The sequence below is a fragment of the Urocitellus parryii genome, chromosome 9 (assembly GCF_045843805.1).
Source record: "Urocitellus parryii isolate mUroPar1 chromosome 9, mUroPar1.hap1, whole genome shotgun sequence".
NCBI lineage: Eukaryota > Metazoa > Chordata > Mammalia > Rodentia > Sciuridae > Urocitellus > Urocitellus parryii.
In genome coordinates, this window is record NC_135539.1 from 285,480 (window position 1) to 308,333 (window position 22,854).

General features: G+C 35.7%; 1 protein-coding gene across 1 annotated transcript; it reads right to left on the bottom strand.

The window, feature by feature from the left end:
* Positions 1–1,545: 1,545 nt before the first annotated feature.
* Positions 1,546–21,455, bottom strand: LOC144256862 (uncharacterized). The gene is made up of 2 exons (XM_077802563.1): positions 21,336–21,455; positions 1,546–3,952 (listed from the first exon to the last, which is right to left on the bottom strand). Exon 2 carries the CDS (start codon positions 3,660–3,662, stop codon positions 2,820–2,822), a length of 843 nt encoding a protein of 280 aa, XP_077658689.1. The 5' UTR covers positions 3,663–3,952; positions 21,336–21,455; the 3' UTR covers positions 1,546–2,819.
* Between the last annotated feature and the right edge of the window lie 1,399 nt (positions 21,456–22,854).

Consider the following 22,854-nt stretch of genomic DNA (forward strand, 5'->3'; position numbering starts at 1 on the left):
ATCCTTCTGCCTCAGACTCTATAATTTTTGAGATTACAGGTATGTACCACCACATCAGGCCTGGATACTACCATTTACTTTTTTACATGAATCTAATAATCAAAACTATTTTAAATATTCCTGCCTTTTCTTTGAAATAAAATATTCAATACTACCTTTCCAAATTGGTTTTCACCATCACATTCTTTTTTTCAAAAGGCCAATCTTTATGTTGTGTAGTTATACATTTTTTTGACCATAAAAAGATATACTCAATAGATTGTATTCTGAGTTAGCAAGTCAATTTTATATGTTTAGAAAAACAAATTGCCATAAATTGTTCTGGTCATGCTCTTAATAGAAGTACCTTCCTCTTAGTCATCATCAAAAGAAAATAGGAGGAAAAAGTCAAAAGCTAAGATCCAATAGTTGGCTAGTTGTTTCAACCAGATGTTTATGATTTTATTTTTTCTCTTTTAAATTTCTTATTCTGATTGTTCTGATGGATGTTCCTATGATATTTAATAGTCAGCTCAATTTAAAAGCACTAGTATAGTGAAAAGTGGATGCTAAGGGAAATAAATATCTGGAACAAATTAATATTATTCAATGTTTCTCATGATTATATACAGTTTCCTCCTACCATTCTAGGATTGCAATTCATAGAGCTTTAAATGACTTCCATTCCTCACTATATTTCAATAATTAGCACATGCAGAAATAATTTCTCAACAAATTTATATTAAATAAGTAGCAATTTAGAGAAAATCAGATATAATTCACACCTGTGAAATTAAAACAACATATGTGGCAGTTTGCCAAAGAATACTTAGCATATTCAAATAATAAAATGAAGAATTGTTGCTTTCTTTCATGTGATAAGGCACAGTTTATTGTCATGTTGTTTCAAAAAAAAAAAAAAAAAAAACACTGATAGTTTCCTTATGAAAAAATAGTTGTTATTGTTTAACATGGATTTTAGTTGATTTTTTTTTTATATATTTACCCATTTATCTTTAACACTGAGAAGGTATTTGCTGTGGTCAAACACAGTGAGATACTGATCAATCAATTGTATTTTCAACTAATATTGTAAAATGCATCTCTGAAACATTTGCAATTGTTTTCATTTTATATAATAGCATCATGCACACTCAGCATGAAAAGAGGTTTCTCATTAATTTTGGTATTAATACTGGGTTAGGTACATTGAAAAGATGTTGAGAAAATTACATCTATAATGGTGGAATCTCCCAATTCTTTGTTTTCATTTTTCCTGTGGTACTTCTGCTATTGGTATTAGTATGTTAACTTTAATTTGAATTGTCCTTACAGCTTCTTAAAACATAAAACACTTAGAATTGAGGAAATCACATATAGCGTGTTTATTTTATAAACTGATATAAGATTCAATGAAAGACTTCAGCATTATTAATCAAAATTCCATTAAGTCACAATGTGAGATACAGTATTAAAATCTTATATAGCTAAAGGGTTTTTTTTTTGTAATATTTATTTTTCAGTTTTTTGGCGGACACAACATCTTTGTTTGTACGTGGTGCTGAGGATCGAACCCGGGCCGCACGCATGCCAGGCAAGCGCACTACCACTTGAGCCACATCCCCAGCCCAGCTAAAGTTTTTTTAACAATGAATTATAGGCACCCTAAGCAAGTATGTAGTTCCAATTATTCATTTACTTAACTTCATTCATTCATAATAAAATAGTTGATAAAAACCACACATCAGAGTGTCTGTTTTTGAAAAAATTGTTTGGTGAATTACTAACAATGCAGCGTGCAATTTTTATTTATTATTGGTTCATCATACCCACATCTTACCCGCAAAGTAATATTGTAATAATATTCAATAAGTTGTAGCTAAAAACATGAAAAACCACTTACCATATTGTACAGATTATATAAATTTATGCATTTATATCTCTTTTTTTACATTGGCCTATTTCTGGTATTTTTCTATAGCATTATAAAACAGACTAAAACAACAAGATAAAATGACTTTGAGTCTAAGGCCTCTTACTTTGAGAGTAGGTAGAACATCTAAGATTACATTTTAAAAGCCCTGGTATAGGTTAGATGGTAATGGCTTAGCATTTATGATTCTTATTTCTTTATATATATTTCAAAGGTGATATCTTGTATTTCTTATATTCCTCACAGTGCTTAGATTAATGTATTGCCATTTACTTTGGGACTCGACTATGTGGAATTGATTCTGTTTAGTAAAGCAAAAGCAAGAGTGGATCCTTAAAATATAGCAAAGACTCTATGAGAATGTTTTGATTTTTAATGGGAAGAATTGCTACTAATCACAGAGGGAATTTGAATACATGGCTACATCTTGATGATACCCATTAATCAGAAATGGTCTGAACTGACTAGATCAAAACCATTAGAATACCATGAATAAAGAGGCAGATTTAAAAAAAAAAAAAAGGTTTGTCTTGCACCATTTTGAGTCTCCTATTAGAGTACAAATTATAGTATTTTTTACCAGGGAAAGGACTCAAAATCACGTAGCTGCATTTTAAGCCTCTTGTATTCACACAAGTCACCATCAATCATAATACCATTGTAGGTAGAGAAGTGTACATCTTCACAAGCAGAAAAATCAAATACAAAAAGTGTAATTTGCCTTATGCAAAAAGGACCTCTTCATTTATGTCATACTTCTTTTAGTTCCCAGGTTACATATCTTTGGGCTCAAGATATTCAACCAGAAGAAAGTAGAGTTCAACCAGTAGAAAGTGTGAGTTCTGCTGTGCCTAAAAAGGTCTGGTTTTTGACTAAAAGCTTTGCCACATTATATACATTTGTAGGGCTACTCTCCAGTGTGAGTTCTTCTGTGGCAAATAAGGTATGATTTTTGACTAAAAGCTTTGCCACATTCTTTACATTTGTAGGGTTTCTCTCCAGTGTGAGTTCTGCTATGGCGAATAAGGTCTGTGTTTTGACTGAAAGCGTTGCCACATTCTTTACATTTGTAGGGCTTCTCTCCAGTGTGAGTTCTACTGTGGCGAATAAGGTGTGGTTTTTGACTGAAAGCTCTGCCACATTCTTTACATTTGTAGGGCTTCTCTCCAGTGTGAGTTCTTCTGTGGCAAATAAGGTCTGGTTTTCGACTGAAAGCTTTGCCACATTCTTTACATTTGTAGGGCTTCTCTCCAGTGTGAGTTCTGCTGTGGTAAGTAAGTCCTGCTTTTCGGCTGAAAGCTTTGCCACATTCTTTACATTTGTAGGGCTTCTCTCCAGTGTGAGTTCTGCTGTGGAAAACAAGGCCTTCTTTTTGACTGAAAGCTCTGCCACATTCTTTACATTTGTAGGGCTTCTCTCCAGTGTGAGTTCTTCTGTGGCGAATAAGGCCTGGTTTTTCAATAAAAGCGTTGCCACAATCTTTACATTTGTAGGGCTTCTCTCCAGTGTGAGTTCTCCTGTGGTAAGTAAGTCCTGCTTTTTGACTAAAAGCTTTGCCACATTCTCTACATTTGTAGGGCTTTTCTCCAGTGTGAATTCTTCTTTGGTAAATAAGGTTTAATTTTTGACTAAAACCTTTACCATATTCTTCACATTTGTAAGGCTTCTCTTCAGTGTGAATTCTCCTTTGCTTAATAAAGACTGATTTTTCTTTAAAAACTTTATCACATTCTGCCCTTTGGTAAGGCATCTCTCCAGTGTGGTTTCTTCTGTGGTAAATAAGATCTTTTTTTTTTTACTAAAAGCTTTGCCAAATTGTTTATATTTGTAGGGCTTCTATCCAATATAAACTCTCTGGTGGTGAACAAGGCCTGATTTTTTATGACTTCTGGTGTTCACTCTCACTTGTAGTTTTCCATATTTTCTTTTGCTGTAAATAGTCAAGATCACAACTTCTATATTTCCCACTTATCACTTTGTGAAATATATGTTTTATGCCCTTCTCTGGTGAATATTCTTGGGTATCATGAGGAGTCATGGCTGAAATAAACAAAAATATTAAAAAATCAATACCAATCAATGCATATCAAGTATAATAAATTGATTTCTATATTTTTAAATTCGTGATATGATGATTTCTTTCATTGACAAATACACGTTTGTTTATTTCCTAAATATATCATGGTATTTTATACTATATATACAAGGTAAAATGACAAAATATAATGAATTAACACAAAAAAGAATAAATTAACACAATCATTATTTTATATAATTATCAGTTTTGTTCTTACAAGGTATTGTATTCCTTCTATTAGCATCTATGAAGAACATAATACACTCACCATGTGGTAAAACAAAACTCTTGACCCTCTAATGCTCAATAAAATACAAATATGTGAATTTGACTATAATATCAACCCTACAAAAAACACAGTACCTGGTGAGCAAAATTTTACTCACTAAATTTCTGACTTCCACATGTGAATCAAATGCTCGTGCAACTTAATCTCTGCTTGCTACATTTCACTTAATGCAAAGTCGTGCATATATTTCTTATAACACTTTAAGAGACAAAATATTTTTACAACTAAATAATAATAGTATATAATATAAGTACAATATTTTTACTCATTTGATCATTGATGGGCACATATATTGAGTCCCTAGCTTTAATACTGAGAACAATGTGTGCCTTAAACACAAAAGCAGAGGTATCTCTTCAATTTTGTGATTTAATTTTTCATGGATACATATTTAGCACTGGCATTTCTGGATCTTTATGTCATCCAACTTTTAATTTTTTATGTGTGGTGCTTGAGATTAACTCCCCAAATACTATATCACTGAACTACAACACAAGTCTTTTAAACATTGTTTGAGTCATGCTGTTTCTAAATTTCTATGACTTCCCTCAAACATGAAATACTTTTCATGGCCTCCCAATTAGCAAATATTACAAGGATGCAGCACTTTTCTTGCCTATTTTTATTTATTTAAAAGTTTTTATACTTTTTTCCCAAAATGGACTATATAATCTACTGTTGGCTCCTTTAATGAACAAATAAAAATAACACAGCAAATATAAACAAAGAGAAGCATGGCTTAATCCAAGTGACAAAAAAGAAAAACAAAATTAAGAACTGAAAATTAGGATACTGGCAGTTATGAATTACTCAAAGAATACTAAATAACTATTTATAGAAAGTTTGGAGGATGAAATTGAGACAAAAATATTAATATAAATAATCACAAATTGAGTATGTGAATAATTCTTTAAGAAAAAATTAGAGGATCATTCCTAGTGTGCAAAGCTGAAACTCTACCAATATGGGAGAGGCTTATCAAGCAGGACAAAGTTTAAGACAAGTCTAAGCAACTTATGAAATACTGTAAAAATTAAAAACCTAAAGGATATATAAAGAGAAGTGGGAGATATTGAATGAAAAGAATCCAAGCATACCACAATAAAAAGCAATGATCCAGAAATTAAATCATTAATCAAAATAGAAAATAAGAAATATAGAAAACAAATTACAAAGTAGAAGTATAATGAATTTTTCACTTCAAAATATTTATTATTATCAATGCATTATTGCACAACACAAAAGAAAAAAATTACTAACAGGAATGAATCTAAAAAAAGAAACTGCCAAGTCAGTTCCAGCAGAGAGCATGGAAAGAAATCAGGCATGATCTGCTCCTAGAGGCCCTATTGGTTTAAAGATGGATAATTCCCCTGCCTTTATATATGATCTTTTTACACAATTTTTAATCAATAAGATACAGTTTTAAATCATGAAATTTCTCATAATCCTTTTGGATAAGATTTGTTGAGTGAGAAAATTGTATCTTAATACTTGCCTTTTAAAACAGAATCAAAGATCTAGCCTCATATTAATATGCATTAAATATTGTTTTATTTACAGTTAATGTGTTCAGTATACAACATAAAGTTAAATACTCAAAATTGGTCATCTGCATTGAATAGGCATTTTATCCTCAAACAGCCATTACCAAAATAATTAGGTAAAATATAAGATTACACACACACACACACACAAAAAAAAAAATTAAATAAATAAATGAACAAACAAACAAACCCTCATGAGTAACAAGCCCTAAAATCAACAGCCTATCTCATGCATGATTACAACAAATGGATTTGGGGTTCTCTCCTGATAATTATCTCAGTCTTTACTACACAGTCTGGAGACATGCTGGACTTATGGCACATGGAAGCTCACAAAGGGCTTTAGAAAGAAGCTGAAAACACCTTACAATGATGGAACAAAATTGCCCAGGTTTTCACCTGCCGATATAAGCCTCACTATACTAGTCAGTGGGAGGTGAAGGCTAAGCTACCACAGAGAGACCCTCTGGCCACAAGACTCTGGAGAGGACCATGAGGAGTCCCTAGCCACGACTGCCAGTTTCCACCATTGCCACTCCTGTCAGTTTAAGCTACCTTCCTACCCAGTCTCAAGATAACAAGGCACACTTACAATTTCCTAGCTTTCAGGGTTCTCAGCATTCTCTCTCTCTCTCTTTTTTTTAATTGGTTGTTCAAAACATTACAAAGCTCTTGACATATCATATTTCATACATTAGATTCAAGTGGGCTATGAACTCCCATTTTTACCCCAAATACAGATTGCAGAATCACATCGGTTACACACCCACATTTTTACATAATGCCCTATTAGTAACTGTTGTATTCTGCTACCTTTCCTATCCTCTACTATCCCCCCTCCCCTCCCCTCCCATCTTCTCTCTCTTCCTCATCTACTGTAATTCATTTCTCTCCTTGTTTATTTTCCCATTCCCCTCACCCAGATGCCCTTCAATAGATGAATGGATAAAAAAAATGTGGCATTTATACACCATGGAGTATTACACAGCACTAAAAAATTACAAAATCATGGAATTTGCAGGGAAATGGATGGCACTAGAGCAGATTATGCTTAGTGAAGCTAGCCAATCCCTAAAAAACAAATACCAAATATCTTCTCAGCATTCTCCCTGTGATTTGTTTTCAGTTTCTGCACAGCATAGACACCTGGGCTCTGGATCCAGCATAGAAAGCCTACAAAAAGATTGAAAAAAATGGGGGGCTCCAGACGGGAAGGGAACAGAAGATTGTGGAAGCCCTCCCCATCATCACCAGCTGCATGAGGATTGGACACTTCTCACCTAAGAGACTGATTGGTCAAGGCTTCAGACACTGCCTCCAACCTGAGCCAAGTGGGTGCAGAATCAAAGGCTGAATGACAGGCTGCTCCACTGTCATTGTTAAAAGACTACAGATCAGGGCTGAGGATATAGCTTGTTTTGCTTATATAAGACCATGGATTCAATCCCCTGCACTACACACATACACTCCCACCAAAAAAATTAAGTGAAGGATTTTTGGGTAGAGCCCTTCCCTAGCATGGGTGAGGTACTGGGTTGAACACCCAGCACCACATTAAAAAACTAACCAACAAACAAACTACAAATGGTATTGTGTCCATCTACAACAAAAAAAATATTTAAAAAAAAATAAAGACTGTGTATTGGACTTGTGCCCCTTCACTACAGAACCCATAAACATTTTTATATATAATTTATACATATGTCTTCAGACAGTGTATAAAATTCTCCCATGTTGGCTTTTCAAGTAACTTATATTACAGGTATGCTTCACAACCCTGAAATCCTCCCCACATCACTAATTATTATTATTATTATTATTATTATTATTATTATTATTATTATGTCAGTGAATGTGGTTATTTTAAGGCAAAGTTTTCTTCCAATACTAGGACATATCCCAGAGGAAAGTGCATTGACACTTATAACTGTTTATAAGGTTAAAGCAATTTTTGAATAAATGTCTATATTTTTATTTATGAAAATGATATCACAATTTTAATATTTTTTTAACTTTTCTGTTCTTTGTCTCATAAAAAACAGTTGAGCTTTAAACTCATTAGCAATGTCCCCATATCCTTCCCCCCAAAAAAGTGACTCACAGGTATAATTCAAATTATTGAGACTCATAAATTTTGGATCCTTTATTTTAACTAGTGAAGTCTATAGATTTTCTTTTTATTTTCACCCTTAAAATGAAGCCCACTTTTTATAGCTTTCTTAGTGTGTGACTGACTTCTAATATTCTGCATATTTTACCCCCAATTCTGATCACTTTGGACTATTGATGTCTTGATGGAGGGGATCTCAAAATTGTCATGCACAAGGCAGGAAATGGATATAGTAAGATGTAAGACTGGAGATTGCCGAGTATGTAGATTTTGCATTACAAAATAAGTATTGGTGGATTATATGCGAGTAGGGAGAAAAAGAGCAATAAAAAAAAGAAAAACTTGAGCAGTAGAGGGGTTCATATGCTACAAGTCTACAATGATGGTATGAATGTAGAGGGGTAGTGTCCTTGGAAGCAGCAATAAAATTTGGGGGGAAAGAAAAAGTTAACTTTTTGCACAGTTCCCAAGTGAGAGAGCCAGGTGAATGGGTTCTGTGTTCAACTCTTCCCACCTAGGAGTGGAATTTATAGTTCACAGGGTATGTCTCAGTAAGTAGTAAAACACCATTTCCATGTACCTTTACACTTTGCCATGGCTACAAGCTGACTTTCACAATTCCAGTCACATTACATCTTTGCACTTGTTAGTTATTCATTTATTAATTAACTTATTCCATTATTTATTTGTTCCTTTATTAATTCACTTTTTTTAGTTGTCATTGTTTTTAAATTACTGGTGATTATATAATTGCATAAATATTCTGAAGGTTAACTTTTTCTTAAATATTGTTTTACATGTTTACTCATACATTTACTTTTCATTTAAATGTTTTTTCCTTGGCCAAGCATGATTTATATTAGACCTTTATCTTTGTTTATTTAGACTAGATAAAATCACATTATTCCAAATAATTCAAGGATCTATCATCTTAGCAGAACCCTAATCACCCACTAAAGTTGACCCAGTCTAGGTCAACTTACAGCTGTGTCAAAACTCCTCTTTTTTCTTATACAAAACTTAATAAAGAATTTCTCTCTCACTTTTATATATTGGAGAGTAGACTAACTTCCCCAAGAAGCAGTTAATAACCTAGATGAGTTTTCCAACTAGCTCACTATTACTTTTTTTTTTTTTATTGGTTGTTCAAAACCTTACACGGCTCTTGATATTACTTTTGAATTATTTACATCCTTGACACTAAGAGTGTCACTGATTACTTTTTTATTTTTGCAAGATATCTCTCTCATATTACAAATTGAAATCAGATATGCTTTTTTGCTATGAAACACTCTCAGCCTTTAATAAAATATTCTATAAAGCAAAAGGGTTTTGCTTATTTTTTTAGAGCCTCACTAAGTTGCTAAGGCTGGCTGACTTTAATCTAATGTTATAGAAGTTATACATACGTACCATTGTATACTCACCAGGAGTGTATACACAATAACAGTAAAGCAAAACTGAATGAAAAAAAATGGAATGAATGAATGAATAGATAAATAAATAAACAGATGAAAAAGTACAAAGATTTTATGTGATTGGAATTGTCAAAGGTTGATTGTGGCCACACAAATTGGTAAAGCTAATTGGAAATGGTTTTATACTACCTATTGAAACATTCACTATGAATTATCAATTCCACTCTAAGGAGGGAAGAAATAAACACATAACCCATTCATCTGACTCTTTCTCTTGGGGACTGTGCCAGAGTTTCCTTCTTTTTTTCCTACCTTATTTCTGCCTCCAAAGAAACTACCCCTTGCCCTCATGCTACCATTGATCCACCATTAGACTTTTTAAATCTGAACCCTTGGGTTGGTCATTCTTTCCCTCTTTCCTTCACAGCACTTTTTTTCTCTACCTTTAGTTCACAAATACATCCACCAATCTCACATCCCAACCCATCCCAGTTCTGCCTTTTCCATGGATTACTTTGAGATCCCCTCCACTCAGATATCAATAGTCCAGAGTAAAGTCAGCTTAGGGTGTTATACATGCAGGTTTTTAGAAGTCATTTACATAATAATAAGCTTATAAAAAGTGGGATGTATTTTATCTGAGGTTAAAAAGAAAATCTACAGAATACACTGTTTAATTGAAGTGTCTAAAATTCATTAATCTCAATAATTTGAAAAAAGAAATCCTATAAAAAGGAGAATAAAGAAAAGAACATAATACAAAAAGTGACAAATTTGAAGACACACCAAATGTATATATCCAAAGAGTGTCATATATTGGTGATTTCAAAAGACAAATTAATTTGAAATAAATGTGGTTAATGTGAGATGTAGTAATCATTTTTTAATTATATATAATGGTAGTATATATGTATATCTAAAAAATGCATCTCATATAATTATGAGTTTACATTTCAAGAAATGAATGCTACAGTAATTTTTTTTTTTTAAATTTTGCTAACAAGTTTGAGTTTGCACACTGGTCTCCTCACTGGGCTGGGAGCAACTTGAGGCCTTGTTTATCCTGTGTCTGCTGAGAAGCTTGACACCAAACAGGCCCTCCATAAACAACCTCTAATGGTAAGTAAGTAAATGCATGAAAGAAACAATGAATAGATTCTTTGCAAGAATAGCTGTGCTGTAGAAAGGAGTGGACCTGGGATGACTTCAGATCAGAATTCAAAGTCAAGGCCCTGCATATCAGAAGCAAATCTTACCTACAATAATTAGATTGTAAAATGCTAGACTTTTCCAAACCAAGGTACATGCACACAGTTAGATCAGCAGTATACAACTTGTCTGAATATCTGCAAATTGTGGGTGTTTCTACAGCTTACTGTGGCACCACCTCCTAATGACTTATTATCATGTATCCTAACATGAAAATGACAGACTGGACTAGTCTCTTTGAGAACTGTTTGTCCAAATGAAGTATCTGGAAATATGGCAAAGCTTTTTGAATTTGATGAGCTGAGTGGCATTGGGGGCTTGCTTCAAGCAATAAACCCTCTATTTTCTTTTTCCCAAAAGTGTTTCCTCAATATTAAATTGGCTTTGGATAGGGACCAAGCTTTTTGTTTAGAAATCTTGCCACACCAAGTGGGACTCCAGAGAAGCTCACACTTCTCTTACTAGGGACAGCTTAGCACTCCTAGCAACTGTACTTTCATTCCAAGGATGTAAGATGTTGAGAGATGACTCCTGGAAAGGTGGGAGACAGGAAAGTGTATCTGGGGTTAGACTGAACAAGATGAGTTATGCCTTTAAGAGAGAGACTGAGGGACTCTCAGAAATTACCGAAAGCCCTTTTGCTTCAGAGAACTGCCACCTTCTTTCCTTGCACTGTAAGGTTTGATCCATCTTTGACTACTTTAAAAAAAATAAAGACAAAAAGAAAGAAAAAGAAAGAAGAAAGAAGAAAGAAAGAAAGAAAGAAAGAAAGAAAGAAAGAAAGAAAGAAAGAAAGAGAAAGAGAATATAGCAGAGTTGCCACACAGAAACCCTTGATTTTACACTTCTGGTTTCCAATTGTAAGAGCATCTGATACACTATTTGGGAAATTTTTGGTGCCACTGATGTAGGAGTCATGGTTAAATAGGAGTTGGCAACTTGAATATATTTTTCACTACCTGGTCTGTCTGGTTTGTCTGTCATTGTGTTTTTGTCTGTATCTGTTTCTGGCACTTAAGACATTGGTTATAATGTGTTTATCTTATAGATTGTTTTTTGACAACAGTCTTGGCTGAAATGGTCACCTATAGATGTAAACATGTCTAAAAAATGTTTTACTGTAACAATCTGGTCTTTGAATGGTTTTCTGAAATATTGTACAATCTTGCATTTGGGAATTGGTTTGTCAGAGGTAAAAATAATTATTAGAAACACTAGCAATTTAGATTATAGGACTAAAAAACATGTCATGAGATAATTTGTAAGAAATATCCAAGTTCTCTCTGTTCACATAGTTGGCCTTCACAAGACAGTTTAAAATCTCCCATTACTGTCCTTGTGCTCAGATGTAATCAATGTATTCTTTATATTGAGATATTTTAGAACTTGTGCCAAATGCTTGACATCACCTGATAAGATGTTATGCTATTACTTAGCCAAATTTTAGCCTCAAATGCCCCAGGTATTTTTCTTCTTCTTCTCTGTAGGGAGACAGAAGCCAATTTTCTCTTTAATACAAGTGCCAGGTTTTCTGTTCTCATCTCTTACCATAGACCTCTTAAAAATATCTAAACAGCCTATTACCAAAAGGTTTACTCTCCCTCAGTTACAAATAGGCTTTGGAGAGAGATTTAACCTGTTTGTCACTGAGAGAAAGACTAAACCTAAGAATGGTCACACAAAAAAGTGGATCTGCTCAATAGCAACTGGCTTATCTCAGTAAGAAGCTTAACATTGTAGACTTGTTCTCAAAGGTAAAAGAAAGTAATGTACCATAATTTTAGACATTCAAACCTGTCCAATTACCAACTCAGAAAAAAAAAATGCTTCAAATTCCCTAGGCCTGAAGTTTCTGCTCAAAAAGGCAGTTTTCCCTAGCTCATTCAGGACCTCTGCCAGGACTTACATTGAAATGCAAATAGAAGCTCACTAGGAGACTGGTCTCAGACACTAGAAAAAAAGTAAAATTGTCTCTTACCTGAAATTACAACTTGCTTAAAGACACTGTGTTATGCTCAAATTCAGACCCCCAAAAGGCCACCAGAGACCAAGATCAATGTAAGCAGCAAAGAGGTGTTTATTGAGAGCTAGCTGGGTCCTCCGCGTGCGCACACACAGCAACTGGTGATGCTGAGAGGCCCTGAGCCCAGGGTTTGCAACAGTTTAATACACTCTTTGAGGAAGGCAGGGACTTCACATACATCATAGCCTCTCTTAGCAAATCATCACACACCACGGGAAAATCATAAAACAACTCTAAAACATGATTAGCACATTCACTGGTGGGAAAAAGTTGGGTAGGGGTAATTGGTTACTACAAGAGGGGGATTCATTTGAACTAACTGTTTTAAGCCAAGAGGGGTGTTCATGCTGAACTACATGGTCTCCCAACATAAACTACTGGGAGGGTCATCTGGCAACCCAGGTATTTTCCTGTCTCATGCTGATTGGTGGCTGCTAGGAGGTTGCTATTGGTCCTCACCTAGCCTGACTGAGTCAGGGACACCTGGCAGCAGCAGATCTCTCCTGTTATTTGTAGATAAACAACTTAGCAGGGTGGGAATGTGCCTAGGAGTGCTCTCTGGGTCTTTCCAAGGACAGAGGTCAGGCCCCCTTTCATGGACAGGCTTTGCTCTGAGATAGAGGCTGGTTTTTCAACTGCTGCATCTGAAAGTTCTTTGGCAAAACAAAAAAATTAAGAAAAAATTTTTAAAAGGCTCACATCTACTGTGTGGAATAGGAAGATTTGAGACAATAAACATAAATGTTAAAAACACATTGGTGGGCTGGGGTTGTGGCTCAGCAGTAAAGCACTCACCTAGAACATGAGAAGCCCTGGGTTCAATCCTCAGCACCACATGAAAATAAATAAAGGTATTGTGTTAAACTACAACTAAAATAAATCAATAAATATTAAAAACATTGGTCTTCAATGTTGCAGGGTTCTACATGCATGGATTTGAGCAATTATAGATAGAAAATATTTGGAAGAAACATGCTTTTGTTCTGAACATATACAGACTTTTTGGACTGTCATTATTCCCTAAGTAATACGATCTCACATTTACAACATATTTATACTATATTAGATATTATAAGTAATCTAGAGATGATGGAGAGTATTTGGAACAATGGTCATAATTGATATGCAAATATTGCCTCATTTTATATAAGATAGTTTAGAATCTGCAGATTTTGGTGTCCACAGGGGGTTCTGAAGCCAATTTCCCACATACACCAAGGGACAAACAAATATCCAACTTACTACGATACTGTGTTGTATCGTAGGGTGGTAGGACAAAATTATTTAGCCTCTAAATTAATATAACTGTATTTTTGCCTTAAATTTTTAAAAGAAACAAACAGTGTCTCCCAAGTAGGAGAGTAATATTACTACTTTATATAAATACAATTATGTTTTTCTGAATTTTAAATAATAAAAATTATAGCATACCCAAGGTAACAATACTTTGGCTTTACTGAATATGGAGTGAAGACAGAGTTGGAAGCACAGTCATCTCAAAATTAAAGAGTAAAAATATCAAAGCTGAATTCCATTCTTGATCAGTATTCCAATAGCTATTAAGAGATAGGAATCAGGAGTCAGATTTCAAGATGCCAAGATCTGAAATCTATAATCATTTTATTTTTAAATAAAAAATGGAACTATGTTAACTTCTGCTACTCAGAATACACAATCTTGATATCAACTGAATTCTTACTTTTAAGGTCAATGTTCAGTCCTTACCATTCACAAATAAGACCTGATTTATTAAGTTCCCTGCTTTGTATCTCTAGAGTTGATCAAAGCACATTTTCTCAGTACAATATGTATTGTTCCAAGTGTTTTATAAACATTTTTTTGAGAGTTTACAGGAGTGATCTGAAATCACTTCCAGATTTCATCCTGAGTCAGTTATTCTTAAAAGGAAATAGAGTTTATCTGCCATTATCACTTTCATTTCCCTATCACAAGTCTGATTCTAATCTGTCTCTCTCTCTCACACACACACACACACACACACACACACACACACACACACAAAATCACTGGCAGGATTGTCAACAATAATTACTGGCATTAAATTCTAGGCAGGGCAAAAAGGAAAAAAAAAGAAAACAGGCACAATTTTGTTTCTTAGACATGAAAATTACAGGTCCACACAACAGCTGAACTTTCATAAATGTCTTTTAGCCAATAAGAATAAATCTCAAGACTTATCAACCACCTAGCTCTACATGGTGCTCATAAATCTGTATTTCCTAATGAAATGATCCATCCAGTGCCTGCTATGCATGGTCACCTGTATGCATTCATTCACAGATGTGCCAAGTGCAGTAATGCTAGGCTCTGGAAAGTCATACAAAGGAAATAACCAGTCCCTAGAGGGAGTTCTATTAGTAAAGGAAGTCAAGTGAATAGTCACAGAAACATAACATCTGGACAGTCACAACCCAAACTAAGCTGGTCTAATGTGAACTCTGTTTACTTCCTGAATTCTAGTCTACTCATTTGTGAACCTTGTTCTTGCACAGAAACGCTGTCATCACAGGCTACCCAGGCCACAAGCTTCCGGGGCATTCTCAACCTTCCACTTCAGATCTTAACAACTGCCCAAGCCAGCTTGAATTACCAAAGAGGAACAGATGGCTCTGCTCCACAATCCTTCCCCACTTCTGAGAATGCCAGTGATGATGGCAGCAAGTTCCCAGTAAAGCTTCTGCCTGAACAGGGGGAACGAAACCCAAGGCTAAGAGTGTTCTTGGGGGCTGGGGTTGTGGCTCAGTGGTAGAGCACTTGTCTAGATTCTCAACACCACATATAAATAAACAAAATAAAGTTCATCAAAAACTTTAAAAAATAATATAAAGTTTTTTAAAAAGCACTCTTGGGATTTTAAAAAGCACAGCTGGGAGGAGACCCTCTTTCCTCCTTCTTGTGGGAGAGCCTGAGAATGGCCCCTGCTCTGTCACTTTTAACCCACAAGGGCCTAAAATAATGCTGGCTTCTATGGCATTTCATTTCTTTGAAACCTTCTTCAGAAATATTTCTTCTTCAGTAATCCTCCTTTTATGATGGTTGATTGCAGAAAAGCATCCTAATATGCATCTTCTAAACATTTCCAGTCTGTGTGTAAACCTCTATTATCAGTGCCCTAGCTCAGGTCCTCATCTGCTCTCATCTGGACTAATCCAACAGGCCCATAAATGTCCTATCCCTATTCCTCACAACCAGCATCTGTGGTACAGTAACAGGAAGGACCATGTTCCCCACACACACCCAAACTCATCAATGGCTCTCCATTATTAAAGAAAGATCTAAATTCCCTAACAGGACTCACCCAACTCTCTATAGACAATATTCTCTCGGGCCAAACAGCTGTTCCTCTTTGACCTACATTTTTCCTCTGACTACCCAGAACTGCTTGGGTTTGGGCTGGAGCTCAGATACACACACACACACGCACACACGCACACACACACACACCACTCTTAATTAATTAGTAAGTAGGATGTTTCCATTCTTGAAAACTTTGAAAACCTGGAAAAAAAATAAAAATAGCTTTCTTCAGGCTTGCTTCTAGGTATCAAAGTCATCACATTAATGTCTACATTTCATTACATCAATATCCCTAAATATTGCTGTTACAAATAACCAGTACACCGCACACACAGCAGCAAGTGTCTGAAAGAATAATCACAGACTATAACAATAGGTTCTGGTCACCCATGCATCTCTGCAGACAGAGCACCAGCGCTGACTCCCTGTGAGGCTTTCTTACCCAGGCAGTGCTCCTCCTCCTCCAGTGGTACCCTCCACTACCCTCTGAAGAAATCTGTAGCCTGGCACATGACCTCTTGTTCCTTAAGGACAGGACCATATTCCAAGCATTCCTGGATCTCCAATCCCAGTGAAGTCCTCAGAATACATTAGACACCTATAAATGTTTACAGAATAATGTGTACATTCTGAGCTAAGCAGAACACTCAAAGACATTTTCTGATTTTTTTCTGCATATCAGGATAGAAAACTTGGACTTCTACCATTAAATTTGATGAAAATATTTAAAAATACAAAATATTTATTAGTATCTCTAACCCATTGTGTAGTTAACCAAATGATCATTTTTTTCTGTAAAAAAAAATTAATGGGAGATATTGAGAAATAAGATTTTTTTTAACTTATAGAAAATTTCAGAGAAAACTGCATAAGCAGTCAAAAAAACTGGTAAATTGGACTTCAACAAAAAACCTATTTGCTTCTTAAGAAGTACAAAGACAATTTATAGAATAAGAAAAAATTTATACTTCACATATCTGATAAGAGTACATTTGTGTATATCCAGAAAACATAAAAATCATTACAACTCAACAAGAAAAGGACAGCTCAATTATAAAATGGGCAAAAAATCTGAATAGGCATTTGTCTAACAAATATAAACAATGGCTAACAAGTCCACAAAGATGTTAAATATCATTAGTTATCAGAAAAATGCATCAAAACCACAATGTGATGTAACTTAATACCTATTAGGATGACAACTATGGAAAAATATCATGGCAAAGTATTGGAAAGGATATGGAGAAATGGAATCTTCAAACAATGCTGATGGGAATGTAAAATGGTAGAGTCACTTTATAAAACTGTCTGGCAGAGTTTCTTATGGCCCATACATTTTACTCCTAAGTATCTACCCAAAATAAAATATGTCAACTCAAAAACTTGTACACAAATATTCACAGCAGCATGATCATAAGAACCACAAAGAGGCCAAATATACATCAACTGATAAATGGATAAACAAACTGCAGTGTTTCCATATAACAGAACACTATTCAGCAATAAAAAAAATAAAGTTCTGATCTGTGCTATCTCAAAAACAAGCTAAGAAGCTAGATACAAAGGGCCATATATTGAATGATTACATTTATATAACATGTCCAGAACAAATAAATCCAAAAATAGAGAAAGGAGATTCATAGCTACATGGAGTAAGAGTGAGTAAAGAGTGACTGCTAAAGGATATGGGTCTTCTTTGGAGATGATGAAAGTATTTCAGTATTATCAGGGTAAGCACACAACTGTGTGAAAACACTAAAACTCAGTGAATTGCACTTTTAAGGAGTGACCTTGATGGTAATGTGAGTTATCTATCAACAAAGCTGTTATTTTTTAAAATGGCTGCATAGTCATATAGTAACATCTCTGCACAAGGGTCTGGTTGAATCACTCTGCCCGTGACAGGATAATGTGTCATAAAAACATGCAATCTGTTCAAATGGGGAAATAATCTATGTTCCTACCAATAAATACCTATTGCAACCATCCACAAAACCAGATCCAAAGTAAAAAGAGCAAAGAACAAAAGAGCATGCAACTCACAACTGGCTGGCAGGTTACAGAATGAAACTAACCAAAGCCTACAAAAAGAAAAATGTTTATTCGGATTGCCCACTTCTTTTTGATTACATAGATTTAAACAAGTCAAAATACATTATACTCATAAGAAAATCTTCCAGCATCTTTATTAGCACATAGCAAGGAAAAACAAGCATTCTCTCCTCTAACAAAATTAACATCCCACAGAACTGTTTGTACTTGGCAGCATGAACATTTCATTTCAGAGTGCTGCTAAATTAAACAAGCCTATGTTGGATTGAACACAATGAGCAGGAAACCCTGGCATCATTAGTTTGATGCTGAAGAACATTAGAAATAAGGAGGATAATATGAATGATGGCAGTGGTGGTGACAGAATAGCATTACTGTCAGTCTTTTCAACATTTCCATTATCTAGAATACAACAATGGAAACATTCTAACAACTTTCTTTCTTTTTCTTTTTTTTCTTTTGTGGAACTGGAGATTGAACCACACAGGAGTGCACTACCACTGGACTACATCCCCAGACCTTTTTATTTTAATACAGGGTCTCACTAAATTGCTGAGGCTGGCATTATACTATCAATCTTCCTGTCACAGCCTCTGAAGTAACATACAACTTTCTAAGATTCTACCAACACCCTTCTCTGTATGCATAAGAAAGCACTGGAACTTAGAGATAGAAAGATCTGAATTCAAGTGATTTTTTTTTTTCAGAGAGAGAGAGAGAGAAAGAGAGAGAGAGAGAGCTTTTAAATATTTAATTTTTAGTTTTCGGTGGACACAACATCTTCATTGTTTTATTTTTATGTGGTGCTGAGGATGGAACCCAGCACCCCATGCATGCCAAGCAAGCTTGAGCCACATCCCCAGCCTCAAGTTTTTTTTGTTGTTGTTTTTTTAAACCTGCTAGCTACATGCTCAAGGACAAATTTCACAATTTTACTGAGCCCTTGTTGTTGTGAGAACAAAATAAAAGTAATACACACAAAGAGCACAGTGCAATGCTCAATCCACATGCCACCACAAAAATCCTCACTGTTCACAACTCTTTACATCAAATACATGCCAGGCGAGCATGCTACTGCTTGAGCCACATCCCCGGTCCCTTGTTAGCAGCATTTGTTAAAAGTTTTATACTACATTTAAATAGATATTAAGACTTTATTACAGGGCTGGGATTATGGCTCAGTGGTAGGGTGTCTGCCTGGCATGTGTGAGGCACTGGGTTCTATCCTCAGCACCACAACAAACAAAGAAACAAATAAATAATTACGGCTATTATGTCCATCTACAACTACCAAAAAAATGAAAAAAAGACTTTATTACATATTAAATGAGTTGGATTTTGTGCATTTGAAACAGTGTTTTTCTATGTTAGGCATAAAGTTTAATTTAGACTGGGAGAGTACATGATCATTTGATTGGAACGTTGGGTAGACAGAGAAGTTCGGTATTCCTGAGCAGAATTTGAGGCTGTGGACTCTGAGATGAAACAGCTTTGCAATCAGGGTGGTAGTACTGAGCTGCAGTAGGAGGAGAGATGCTAAGTGCTCCTGAACAGTGTAGATGAAAACCCTCAGGGCTTCCTTTTATAGACTATGCAACTGACCAGGTCTCCCCCAGGGACACTGTTAACTCAAAGTCTTATGGGTGGAGTTTTTGAAAGTGGAGGGAAGAACAGTAGCTCTGGGGTACAAGGTCCATAATGAGCTCAGAGCCTAGTGAAACTCCTTAGGGATATCCCAAAGTTCTGCATGTCCCATTCCCCTGAGAAATTTCCTCCCTCCTAACCCTGAAAGTTTTGTCCAGTGTGTGGCATGATGCAAATTTGTGTGGAGATAGGCAGAGCAAGTCTATTACTACAGAATCTAGATGCTGTCTTTAAATAGACATCAGCATGGGAATATGGCTGAAAACCACTATCCCCCTCCATACACCTTATGTGTAGCAGTGCAACTGGAATTTAACACAGTCTTTTCCTTCTTTGGTTTGTTTAGAGAGGACACCTACTTGAAGATTGTGTATGTGTATGTTAAACCCCATGTGTTTTGTTTTAGATATATTTCAGTCTGTTCTAATATAACAAAGTTTTTCAGTCTGAACATTCTAGCAGCCATCACTCAAACACTAATTGCTGTCAATGGGAAAAGATATCTTCCCACATCTTTTTTTGGTCCTTGAAACCATCCCACTTTTTTTTTTTCTTTTACCTTAAGGACCAATTACTGACACTTGGGAATTATAAATGTACAAAAAAACACATGAACAGAGGGTTTACAGGAAAAAAAATACAGCTAGTTTAAGCATAAGATGCTCAGCCTCATTAATAATGATAGCAATGCACGTTAAAACTACTCTATATTGATAATTCTCACCTATCAAACTGTTAACAAATTCAAGGGTTGTAAACACACTACATTGGAAAGGCCCCAGAAAAATAGGAACTCTCTCATACACTGCAATCTGCCCTCTTGTATCTGTGATATTCATACTGGATTCGACAATCATAGGTGAAAATATTTTTTTAAAAATTGTCATACTGAACACATACCAACTTTCTTCCTTGTCATTATTCCATAAGCAATACATTGTAACAACTATTTACATGGCATTTACATTGTATTTGGTTTTCTAAGCAATCTAAAGATGATTTAAAAGTATGTGCAGGATGTTCATAGGTTATATTCAAACACTATGCTTTTTTATGAGACTCAAGCATCCTTGAATTTCAGTATCCACAAAGGGGTCCTCAAACCAATCCTTCATGAATAATTAAGAGAAACTATACTTATGGGAGTTAAAAATGGTGCAACATTTAAGAAAGGAAGTATTTAACAAAATTATAAATGCACTGCCCACAGGTGCAGCAATTCCACTTCTAGGAGATGTACCTGCACATGTACAAAATGATATGTATACAAGATGTTTCATGACAGTATGGTCTGTGATAAACCTAGAGACAACCCAAAAACCCACCAGGGGGAATGGTTAAGTAAACAAAGCATTAATAGACACTGTTTAAATATAGCTGTTTTTTTAAGTGTTTTCTATAAACAAATATTATATTCTTTCTAAATAAATACTAATAGGAAAATATCTCAAGAGCATATAAAGAAAAAGCTATGGGACAGAATTACTTACATTGTATGCTAATTTTATATAAAAAGAATATAGTACACTGGCATTTTTCCTACTCTAAAAGGAAACAATTGACATCTATGGGAAATAATTAAAGGAGGTTATCTAATAAAGAAGGGTAAAGGTGGGGGGGCAAAGCAGTTAGAAATCAGATTTTCCCAAGCATGCCTATGTCATTTTAACTTTTGAACCATAAGAACGTGTTATCTACATTAAAAGAATTTTTAAACATTAAAAAAAAATACTTACAGAAAGAAGAGAAAGAGACATCTATAGATAAGACTTAAAACCAAGCTTTAGGGGCTGGGGATGTGGCTCAAGCGGTAGCGCGTTCGCCTGGCATGCGTGCGGCCCGGGTTCGATCCTCAGCACCACATACCAACAAAGATGTTGTGTCCGCGAGAACTAAAAAATAAAAATATTAAAAATTCTAAAAAAAAAAAAAAAACAAGCTTTAAAGAGATTTTTTGCTCTGAAATTAGATGCTGAAAAGCAATCTTGGTGTGGTCATCGCAAAATATGCTTTTCCCCCCTTCAACCAAGTAAAGAATATGATAATCTGTTTTTAAAAAGCTATTTGAAGGAGTACGAAATTAGGAAAGAGGAGAAAAATGTACAATGAGGACACTTTAGTATAATGGTTCTCCAAGTATGGTCCCTGTACCAGCAGCATCAGCATCATGTGATAACTTGTTAAAATTAAAATTCTCAGGCTCCCACCCACTACTGAATCAGAAACTTTGTACTAGTCCAGCAATCCTGGAGTACTCTCAAGTCTGAGAGTCACATATCTTGTCTGGTGCTTCCCACAGGTTCATGTACACCACCAGTCTGCATTTCAAACAAGCTCCAGGATGCTTCAGATATGCTGCTCTAGGACCACACTCACACTTGGATAAGCAAAGCTGAAGTCCTCCTGGGGAAAAAAGGTATGTAACCTTCATATGGTTGAGTTTCCTATGAAACCAGTCCTCAGTATCAGAAGGAAAGTCCTTATACAGGCTTCCTAGCCAAGAGAGATCATGGAGCTAGATTCCCAAGTAAACTGTGCACACAGATAATAAATGTTTTCAAATACATTCTTATAAAAACTATAACAACTATGAATCATCGAAATTCAACTTAAGGACGTCTTACTTGGAAAAAAAAAAAAGTATAAGGGGACCTACAAACTTTCAGAAATGGGGGAAAAAAAACAAAAGTAATCCATATTCCATAAATTCTGCTTGTGTTGTCTGAACAACTTAACCTCAAATGCATTAACTGCCCGCCATGTGCTCTCCATGGAAAAGCACCAAGAAGTTTGTTCCCCTCAAACCCTTTTCAAAAAAATTATAGTCATGTTTATGAACACCAGTCTTCCATTTGTTTTACATGAAGAGAAAGATCTCTATAGGGAACTTCTGAATAAAGAATGCTGATTTAGCTGAGCTCTGCGTGCACAGGCCAAGGCCTCGGAGCAGCGCCTGCGAGAGCCGAGCTCCCCCAGCCCTCCCGGAGCCCCGAGCTGCCCAGACCCGCCCCCGCCCCCATCACTCGCTAGGCCCGCTCAGCCCCAGCCCCGCCACCCAATGGTGGCCGCTCCCGCGTGGAGCCACCCTGCGCCCTGAGCCCGCAGCGGCCCCTCACCTTCCTCTTCCCCGGTTCTGCGCACCACCACTACCAACCCACTGGCCACCATTTAGGTGGAGTGGAGGAGGCCCTGCCGCCCACGGGCGCCCAGAAGGCCAAGAAAACAGTGCGGGCGGGTGGCGGCAGCAGCGGGGGC